The following is an 11,160-nucleotide window of genomic DNA, read 5'->3' on the forward strand; positions in this document are numbered from 1 at the left end:
TTAAGAATTGGGCCCAAGATAATTCAATGCAAAAACAAGGCCCAAAAATCAAGTGAGGGCCGGCCATGGCAAAGCCCAAATCCATTAGTTTATGTCATGTGCTATGCACATGACTATTAAGTGGATATATATGATGCAAATGCTTGGGATTTTCTAGAAAACAAGATCAAAATTTCCAAGAAATCATAATACTCCCTCTCGGCCGAACCCCTTTCCCCTCCTTCAAATTTTTTTTCTTGCCTTGTGTTTAATCTAAAAATCTTGTTTCTCTCATATTCGTAGTAAGTTCGAGACGCTCTCCAACTTGATATAATTGGTTTGGCGAAAGAGCGACGTGTGCGGCGAATTGAAATTTCAAGGAAAGGTAAGAATTTGGCCCTTTTAATGTTATGGAATTGACATAAATGTGTTAAGGATTGGTAATAGACGAGAATTCCGTTTTTTGATGGTGTGTATGAAGCCGTGTGTGTGTGTGTGATTGGTGTGGTGGCCGTGTGCCCTTAAGAAGAGGAAATAAATGTGAATTGATCTTGCTTAGTCTGCTTAATGCGTCGTCGTGACTTTTATGTCATAAATAATCGATTGATGAACTAAAGTGGCGTTGGGAAATGGTTTTGGACGTTATCGGAAAGTGTATACCTTCGGTATAACTGTGTATATCATTGTATATCTTTGATGCTAAAGGCTTTAAATATGATTTATGGTTGATATTAATGAATTCGGAATGAAATGACACAAGTTAGAACGTTTGTTGTGAGTTTCGATGGTTATGGGGAAGTTGTGGGTCTTGGAGCAATTTTTTGGTGTATGGCTTGGATTGTAGTTGGAATGTGATTGAATAATTTTAAGTGAGTGAATGAATACCATAATGTAGACATAAGTTTAGAAATTGTGAAATTTGAATGAAAATTGTCGACTTGTGTATTAAGGTAGAATCTTGAAACTAGAATGCTTTAAATTGTAGTTGCGTTGCTGTGACGTTTGGGTTGTTGTAGTTGGTGTATTTTGAGCCGACCTAAGTCTCGGGGGTGTTAGATTTATAGGGGAAATGCTGCCGAAATTTCGGTAGATAAAAATCAAGTTAATGGAAATTTTAAGCCTAAGAATCTCAATTGGTAACTTTGACCATTTGCAGATTTTTGACGAAACGGGACTGGACTTTTGGAAGGGCTTACGACGTCTGTGAGGTATGTAAAGCTTCCCACTCCTTCATTTGGCATATCCTAGTATGTTAGTCGAATATGAGACCCTCCGGATCATTTTTGTTCCTCGAAACCCGATCCACAGAAAAGTTACTATTCATTCAATTCAATTGAAGCCTAAGGGCTCTATTTTGGCTAGAATGCCACCATTCGCCTCCAACCTATCGAAATGTGGTCGGGTAACCTAGTAATGATTATGTATGACCCCTGGCATATAAATGTTCGTAAAAATATGTTCGTCACCTCACTTGACTCGAGGTGGGCCCGCTAACCCCGAGACGCCCTATGTGTCTCATTGGGCTGTCCTTTTGAATAACGTTTGGAATAGCACTTTCGATTTTGGAACTTCCTCCTACGGGATGTATTTTGAATGTTACGATATGTTAAGTTACGTTTTGAGCTATACGTACTACCTTGGAAATGTTTCGTGAAATGGAACTTTATATTGACTAAGTATGCGATTATTTTGTATTATGAAATAATTTATGAGACTATCATGTTTTGAAAGACTATTTTGAAATATGATTTGCATTGTCCGCTCACGACTCCGCTCGTGCCTTGTTATGACTTCGTTCACCGGTTCCCGGGCCGGTTTTGATTCGTGTGCTTTGTGATAATTCGGTCGTATGCTGTGCTACGGTTCCCGAGGCTTCGCCATAGGGCCAGGACCGTTTGGAGTTATGCTGTGATATGGCTCGTGATGCAATACGCTCACCTATGATTATGTTTGTGTTCGGGGATGTACGGAGATTTGAAACCTTCTGGTGTTATGCTGTGTGTGGCGCCTGCGTCGGAGTGGCGACCACGTTCTGTAACGTTTGCATGATTTCATTTGCATTACGTATATGTATGTGATTTTGACACTGATTTTGATGTACCGGTTTATACTCCACTTTACTGTCTGGTTTGCTATCAGTTTTGATCCATATTTCTGTACTCCGTGCTTTACATACTCAGTACATATTTCGTACTGACCCCCTTTTCTGCGGGGGGCTGCGTTTTATGCCCGCAGGTACAGACATTGGTGATCCCCCATTGTAGGCTCCACTTTTCTGCTATCTCGGAGTACTCCTACTTGATCCGGAGTCCACTTCTGGTATAGACATCTGTTGCTGTATATATTTTGTATATTTGGCTGTTTGGGTACGGCGGGGCCCTGTCCCGCCATATGATTCTGTCGGTCTGTTAGAGGTCTGTGGACAGGGTTGTGGGTTATGGTCCTTAGGTATGGTTATGTGAACATGTCGTTGTGCGATTCTCATATACTGAGGCGGCCAGTCCGCATGTTTTGATTAGGCGATTCTATACGCCGAGGCGGCCAGTCCGCGTTTGATATATGTATATATATTGTCCTGTTAGCCCTGAGTGGCTTTTGTTGGTATTTTCTGCGTGCAGGATATACTGGGTAGTCCGTAAAACAGAGGAAACTCTGCCGAAATTTTCCTGGAAATGGTCCAAGTCTGTTTATGTAGCCTTACTGGCTTTGGCTAATCGTTTGTATGTAACTGGAATATGTAACCAGGTCTGGGTGCCCAAGTAGGGCGCCAGTCGCGGCCCACGGGGCTGGGTCGTGACAAAAGTGGTATCAGAGCGGTTTGTCCTCGGAGTGTCCACAGATCGTGTCTAGTAGAGTCTTGTTTATCGGTGTGTTGTGCACCACATCTATAAACGGGAGGCTACAGGACATTTAGGATGTTGCTTTCATTCGAAATCTTAGATCGTGCGATAGAGCTGTGCTATTAGGGTGATTCTGATCTAATTCGTTGTTATGTTTGCAGTGATGCCTCCGAAAAAGGCAACGGCGGCCCAGAAGGGCAAGGCGAAAGTGGCAGAGACTAGTCGGGCACCGAGAGTCACCGTTACCCGAGCTCGAGCTCAGACTATGCCCGGTATTACACTTCAGTCAGAGGGATCCATTACACCACCGGCAGAGCCTGGAGCAGGTCCCTCAGCAGCTCCAGCGACTCCAGCGCCCGCAGCTCCAGCTCCTCAGTCAGGGGCGAATGACAGGACATTGACAGAGGCTGTGCAGTTACTGACTACCCTGGTAGCGGGACAGGCTCAGAGACACGGCCGGAGGGATGATGATGATGGCAGGCGGGACAGCCTGAGGGTTCGGGAGTTCTTATTATGTGGCCCTCCAGAGTTTTCCGGGTCTAAGCCCGACGAGGACCCTCATGACTTTATTAGGGGGATGCGACGCTCAGTAGATTTGGTCAGGGCTTCAGAGACCGAGTCTGTTGAGCTGGCTTCGCACAGGCTACGGGATGTTGCTGCTCACTGGTACGAGTCTTGGGAGCTAGCTAGAGGCCGGGGTGCTTCCCCAGCCACTTGGGACGAGTTTGAGGCTGCTTTTCTCAGCCACTTTTTGCCTCCAGAGTTGCGGAGGGCGAGAGTGGACAGGTTTTTGCAGATTCGACAGAGGGGCCGGAGTGTTCGTGAGTATAACCTGGAGTTTGATTCACTGGCCCGATATGCTCCGGCTATAGTGGCAGAGATGGCTGACCGGATGCACCGATATGTGATCGGGCTGGACCGTTACTTAGTTGAGTCCTGTATGTCGATGGCATCACGGACAGATATGGATATCGCCAGATTACAGGCGTATGCTCAGGGGATGGAGGACAGGTACCGAGCAGATCAGTCCACTAGAGATTGTGACAGGAGGCCGCCCAAGAGGGCTAGGTTCGCAGGTTATTCCGGGGATTCTCGAGGCGGACAGCCTCAGCAGCGGCAGTCAGGCAGACAGCTACCTCCACCCGGCCAGAGTACTCAGTCAGGCGGTCGGAGATTTGATAGTGCGGGACCGTCTGGGGCCGGTCAGGGCTCCAGAGCGGCAGGTCCACAGGTGTCCAGAGGCCCCAGCCAGCCCAGACCACCTAGGCCCCGTTGTTCTCATTGCGGGAAGTCTCATCCAGGAGAGTGTTATCGAGCTACAGGAGCTTGTTTTACGTGCGGCGGTCAGGGCCATTTTATGAGAGATTGTCCGTTGGCCAGCGGTTCCGGTAGTGTGGCTCAGCCGACAGGGTCAGCCGCCGGTTCATCATCTGCTCCATCTGTTGCACGCCCTGCAGGGCGAGGTGTGCCGACATCGGCGGGACGCGGTCGAGGCCGCGGTGGCGTTGCAGGTTCTAGCGGTCCTTCGAACCGCATATATGCTTTGGCCAGCCGCCAGGATCAGGAGGCTTCGCCAAACGTCGTCACAGGTACATTGCTGGTTTTCTCCAGATCTGTATATGCATTGATTGACCCTGGTTCTACTTTATCATATATTTCCCCGCTCGTAGCTAGTAAAATTGGAGTAGTGTCTGAGCCTATAGAGCCATTTGAGGTAGCTACGCCAGTTGGGGATTATGTTATAGCGAGGCAGGTTTATAGGGATTGTCCTGTGACTATATATGATCGTAGCACTAAGGCTGATTTGGTAGAGTTAGACATGCTCGAGTTTGATGTTATTATGGGTATGGACTGGTTAGCTTCCTGTTATGCTAATGTTGACTGCCAGAAAAAGGTAGTCCGTTTTCAGTTTCCAGGGGAACCAGTTATAGAGTGGTTCGGATCTACAGCATCGTCGAGGGGTAAGTTTATTTCATACCTCAAGGCTAAGAAGATGATCCAGAAGGGGTATATCTATCATTTGGTTCGTGTGCACGATACTGCAGCTGAGGTACCTACCCTTCAGTCTGTTCCGGTCGTCAGTGAGTTTCCAGATGTTTTTCCTGACGAGCTTCCTGGCCTTCCGCCTGAGCGGGAGATCGATTTCGCTATAGAGTTGATGCCGGATACGCAGCCTGTATCTATTCCTCCGTACAGGATGGCACCAGCCGAGTTGAAGGAGTTGAAAGAGCAGCTGAAAGATTTGCTGGATAAGGGCTTTATTAGACCCAGCACATCACCTTGGGGAGCACCGGTATTGTTTGTCAGAAAGAAAGATGGGTCACTACGGATGTGTATTGATTACCGGCAGCTAAATAAGGTGACTATAAAGAATAAATATCCCCTTCCCCGGATCGATGATTTGTTTGATCAGTTGCAGGGAGCCAGACATTTTTCAAAGATAGATTTGCGCTCAGGCTATCATCAGGTGCGAGTGCGGGAGTCAGATATCCCGAAGACTGCTTTCAGGACCCGGTACGGGCATTATGAGTTCAGAGTTATGTCTTTCGGGCTGACTAATGCTCCAGCGGTATTTATGGATCTGATGAATCGGGTATTTCGGCCTTTTCTGGATATGTTCGTTATTGTGTTTGTTGATGACATTCTGATTTACTCGCGATCAGCCGAGGAGCATTCAGATCATCTGAGGACGGTGCTTGGTATTCTCCGTCAACAGCAGTTATACGCTAAATTCTCCAAATGTGAATTCTGGTTAACTTCTGTGGCATTCTTGGGCCATATTGTCAGCGCAGATGGTATTCGGGTCGATACGCAGAAGATAGAGGCTGTACAGAATTGGCCCAGGCCTACTACACCGACAGAGGTGCGCAGTTTTCTGGGATTGGCTGGGTATTATCGCAGGTTCGTGGAGGATTTTTCTTCTATTGCAGCACCACTGACGAGGCTCACCCAGAAAGCAGCAAAGTTCCAGTGGACAGATGCCTGTGAGCGCAGCTTTCAGATGCTGAAAGAAAAATTGATTACAGCTCCAGTTTTGGCTCTTCCAGAGGGATCTGATGGGTATGTTGTTTATTGTGACGCCTCTGGTATTGGGGTAGGTTGTGTATTGATGCAGCACGGTCGAGTCATAGCCTATGCTTCCCGGCAGCTCAGACCGCACGAGAGGAACTATCCCACTCATGACCTTGAGTAGGCCGCAGTGATTCATGCTTTGAAGATTTGGCGGCATTATTTATATGGGGTCCATGTTGATATCTATACGGACCATAAGAGTCTCCAGTATATTTTTAAGCAGAAGGAGCTAAATTTACGGCAGCGGAGATGGTTGGAGCTACTAAAGGATTACGACGTTGATATTCTGTACCATCCGGGGAAAGCCAATGTAGTAGCAGATGCGCTTAGCCGCAAGTCTATGGGCAGCTTGGCTGATGTACCGTCTGGTAAGAAAGACTTGGTTCGTGATATTCATCAGCTGGCCAGCCTTGGAGTTCGTTTGGCAGATTCTGGAGATTCTGGGATTTCTGTTCGTCCAGTTGCCGAGTCATCTATTATTCAGGAGGTAAAGCAGCGCCAATTTGAGGATCCTCTTTTGATTCAGTACAGAGATGTGGCTCTTAATAGAGCCAAGACTCAGTTTGAGATCTCGCCTGACGGAGTATTATTATATGACGGCAGATTCTGTGTACCGGACATTGCGGGCTTACGGCGGCAGATTATGGGCGAGGCCCATAATGCACGGTATTCTGTTCATCCTGGTTCCACTAAAATGTATCGGGACCTCAGGTGTTTGTATTGGTGGGACGGCATGAAGAAAGATATTGCTGAGTTTGTTAGTCAGTGCCCGAACTGCCAGCAAGTTAAGATCGAGCATCAGAAGCCCGGTGGATTGTTACAGGAGATGGAAATTCCAGCCTGGAAATGGGAGTTGATTAATATGGATTTCGTCGTTGGGTTACCGCGTACTCCACGCAGGTATGATTCTATTTGGGTTATTGTTGACAGGCTGACGAAATCGGCCCATTTCCTCCCGGTTCGGACTACTTATTCGGCTGAGGACTATGCCAGATTATATATCAGAGAGATAGTCAGACTTCACGGAGTCCCTATATCTATTATTACTGACCGAGGTGCCCAGTTTACAGCAAATTTCTGGAGGTCATTTCAGGAGGGACTAGGGACTCAGGTGAGTCTTAGTACAGCTTTTCACCCTCAGTCCGATGGGCAGGCCGAGCGCACTATTCAGACGCTCGAGGATATGTTACGGGCCTGCGTTATTGATTTCAGGGGCAGCTGGGATGATCATTTGCCGCTTATTGAGTTCGCTTATAATAACAGCTATCATTCCAGTATTCAGATGGCTCCGTACGAGGCCCTCTACGGCAGGAGATGCAGGTCTCCCATTGGCTGGTTTGACGTCGGCGAGACTAAGCTGATTGGGCCTGATGTGATCCAGGAAGCTGTAGATAAGGTAAAACTTATTCGGGAACGACTATTGGCTGGTCAGAGTCGACAGAAAGCTTATGCAGATAGACGACGTCGACCGTTAGAGTTCCAGATTGGCGACTGGGTATTCCTGAAGGTATCGCCCATGAAGGGTGTTATGAGGTTCGGTAGGAAGGGTAAGTTGAGCCCCCGGTACATTGGGCCGTATCAGATTGTTCGAAAGATAGGCGAGGTCGCCTATGAGCTAGACTTACCATCCGACTTGGAGGCCGTACACCCGGTATTTCATGTGTCTATGCTGCGGAAATGTATTGGTGATCCTTCCAGGATATTCCCAGTAGATGATCTTCAGGTGACGGAGCAATTGTCTTATGACGAGCAGCCTGTATCTATCCTGGATCGTCAGGTGAGGAGGTTGCGCACTAAGGAGGTGCCTTCTGTCAAAGTCCTGTGGCGCAACAATAATCGGGAGGAGATGACTTGGGAGGCGGAGGATGAGATGAAGAAGAAATACCCCCATTTATTCCCTACGCCTCTTGTAATGTAAACTTTTGAATTTGTTATATTAATGAACGGATGGACCATTTGTGCTATATAAAGATGGTTTTCCCGTTATGTTTGTGAGCCTTCGTAAGAATTGTTTAACATTCGGGGACGAATGTTCTTAAGGGGGGGAGAATGTTATATCCCGCGTTTTCGTATAATTAAAAATCGTGAAATAATTATGACTCGGGTGTTAGAAGGACCTAATTTAATTTTTTGTGAATATGGCTATGTTGGTTGTGGAATCTTTAAATGCTAAAACCTCGGGAAGGGCCAAGGATAAATTTGGAACTCCGTAAATTAGTTTCGGGAATTTCAAAACGGGGCATTTTAAGAATTGGGCCCAAGATAATTCAATGCAAAAACAAGGCCCAAAAATCAAGTGAGGGCCGGCCATGGCAAAGCCCAAATCCATTAGTTTATGTCATGTGCTATGCACATGACTATTAAGTGGATATATATGATGCAAATGCTTGGGATTTTCTAGAAAACAAGATCAAAATTTCCAAGAAATCATAATACTCCCTCTCGGCCGAACCCCTTTCCCCTCCTTCAAATTTTTTTTCTTGCCTTGTGTTTAATCTAAAAATCTTGTTTCTCTCATATTCGTAGTAAGTTCGAGACGCTCTCCAACTTGATATAATTGGTTTGGCGAAAGAGCGACGTGTGCGGCGAATTGAAATTTCAAGGAAAGGTAAGAATTTGGCCCTTTTAATGTTATGGAATTGACATAAATGTGTTAAGGATTGGTAATAGACGAGAATTCCGTTGTTTGATGGTGTGTATGAAGCCGTGTGTGTGTGTGTGATTGGTGTGGTGGCCGTGTGCCCTTAAGAAGAGGAAATAAATGTGAATTGATCTTGCTTAGTCTGCTTAATGCGTCGTCGTGACTTTTATGTCATAAATAATCGATTGATGAACTAAAGTGGCGTTGGGAAATGGTTTTGGACGTTATCGGAAAGTGTATACCTTCGGTATAACTGTGTATATCATTGTATATCTTTGATGCTAAAGGCTTTAAATATGATTTATGGTTGATATTAATGAATTCGGAATGAAATGACACAAGTTAGAACGTTTGTTGTGAGTTTCGATGGTTATGGGGAAGTTGTGGGTCTTGGAGCAATTTTTTGGTGTATGGCTTGGATTGTAGTTGGAATGTGATTGAATAATTTTAAGTGAGTGAATGAATACCATAATGTAGACATAAGTTTAGAAATTGTGAAATTTGAATGAAAATTGTCGACTTGTGTATTAAGGTAGAATCTTGAAACTAGAATGCTTTAAATTGTAGTTGCGTTGCTGTGACGTTTGGGTTGTTGTAGTTGGTGTATTTTGAGCCGACCTAAGTCTCGGGGGTGTTAGATTTATAGGGGAAATGCTGCCGAAATTTCGGTAGATAAAAATCAAGTTAATGGAAATTTTAAGCCTAAGAATCTCAATTGGTAACTTTGACCATTTGCAGATTTTTGACGAAACGGGACTGGACTTTTGGAAGGGCTTACGACGTCTGTGAGGTATGTAAAGCTTCCCACTCCTTCATTTGGCATATCCTAGTATGTTAGTCGAATATGAGACCCTCCGGATCATTTTTGTTCCTCGAAACCCGATCCACAGAAAAGTTACTATTCATTCAATTCAATTGAAGCCTAAGGGCTCTATTTTGGCTAGAATGCCACCATTCGCCTCCAACCTATCGAAATGTGGTCGGGTAACCTAGTAATGATTATGTATGACCCCTGGCATATAAATGTTCGTAAAAATATGTTCGTCACCTCACTTGACTCGAGGTGGGCCCGCTAACCCCGAGACGCCCTATGTGTCTCATTGGGCTGTCCTTTTGGATAACGTTTGGAATAGCACTTTCGATTTTGGAACTTCCTCCTACGGGATGTATTTTGAATGTTACGATATGTTAAGTTACGTTTTGAGCTATACGTACTACCTTGGAAATGTTTCGTGAAATGGAACTTTATATTGACTAAGTATGCGATTATTTTGTATTATGAAATAATTTATGAGACTATCATGTTTTGAAAGACTATTTTGAAATATGATTTGCATTGTCCGCTCACGACTCCGCTCGTGCCTTGTTATGACTTCGTTCACCGGTTCCCGGGCCGGTTTTGATTCGTGCGCTTTGTGATAATTCGGTCGTATGCTGTGCTACGGTTCCCGAGGCTTCGCCATAGGGCCAGGACCGTTTGGAGTTATGCTGTGATATGGCTCGTGATGCAATACGCTCACCTATGATTATGTTTGTGTTCGGGGATGTACGGAGATTTGAAACCTTCTGGTGTTATGCTGTGTGTGGCGCCTGCGTCGGAGTGGCGACCACGTTCTGTAACGTTTGCATGATTTCATTTGCATTACGTATATGTATGTGATTTTGACACTGATTTTGATGTACCGGTTTATACTCCACTTTACTGTCTGGTTTGCTATCAGTTTTGATCCATATTTCTGTACTCCGTGCTTTACATACTCAGTACATATTTCGTACTGACCCCCTTTTCTGCGGGGGGCTGCGTTTTATGCCCGCAGGTACAGACATTGGTGATCCCCCATTGTAGGCTCCACTTTTCTGCTATCTCGGAGTACTCCTACTTGATCCGGAGTCCACTTCTGGTATAGACATCTGTTGCTGTATATATTTTGTATATTTGGCTGTTTGGGTACGGCGGGGCCCTGTCCCGCCATATGATTCTGTCGGTCTGTTAGAGGTCTGTGGACAGGGTTGTGGGTTATGGTCCTTAGGTATGGTTATGTGAACATGTCGTTGTGCGATTCTCATATACTGAGGCGGCCAGTCCGCATGTTTTGATTAGGCGATTCTATACGCCGAGGCGGCCAGTCCGCGTTTGATATATGTATATATATTGTCCTGTTAGCCCTGAGTGGCTTTTGTTGGTATTTTCTGCGTGCAGGATATACTGGGTAGTCCGTAAAACAGAGGAAACTCTGCCGAAATTTTCCTGGAAATGGTCCAAGTCTGTTTATGTAGCCTTACTGGCTTTGGCTAATCGTTTGTATGTAACTGGAATATGTAACCAGGTCTGGGTGCCCAAGTAGGGCGCCAGTCGCGGCCCACGGGGCTGGGTCGTGACAATTTGGGTGTTCTAGGTGTTCTTGAGGGTATTCATATCTTCAAAAGGAAGAATGTGACCAAAAGGTGGGTTTGATCCATATCTTCATTGGGTATATACGGACCGTATAAAATATACGGCCCGTACAATTTCCAACAATCTACTGTAGATTGAAGCTAAAATAATTTGGTTCACTGTTTGGGATCTACGCTGCCAATCTACTCACCGTAGAATACATATGGACCGTAAACGTTCCAGTTGGCCAACCG

The 11,160-nt window shown here is 45.6% G+C and overlaps 1 protein-coding gene across 1 annotated transcript; it reads left to right on the forward strand.

Annotated features, from left to right (window-relative positions):
* The first annotated feature begins 3,212 nt into the window (after positions 1–3,212).
* LOC132631553 (uncharacterized) lies at positions 3,213–10,702 on the forward strand. The gene is made up of 2 exons (XM_060347127.1): positions 3,213–4,408; positions 10,350–10,702. Exons 1-2 carry the CDS (start codon positions 3,397–3,399, stop codon positions 10,376–10,378), a joined length of 1,041 nt encoding a protein of 346 aa, XP_060203110.1. The 5' UTR covers positions 3,213–3,396; the 3' UTR covers positions 10,379–10,702.
* Positions 10,703–11,160: the final 458 nt, after the last annotated feature.

The sequence above is a fragment of the Lycium barbarum genome, chromosome 3 (genome assembly GCF_019175385.1).
Source record: "Lycium barbarum isolate Lr01 chromosome 3, ASM1917538v2, whole genome shotgun sequence".
NCBI lineage: Eukaryota > Viridiplantae > Streptophyta > Magnoliopsida > Solanales > Solanaceae > Lycium > Lycium barbarum.

What these genes read in the sequence shown, in the direction of transcription:
- LOC132631553 (XM_060347127.1), top strand. Translation starts at nt 3,397, where the DNA reads ATGCGACGCTCAGTAGATTTGGTCAGGGCTTCAGAGACCGAGTCTGTT. An exon ending in TTCGCCAAACGTCGTCACAG is followed by an intron (nt 4,409 to 10,349) that starts GTACATTGCTGG and finishes TTATGCCCGCAG; the next exon opens with GTACAGACATTGGTGATCCC.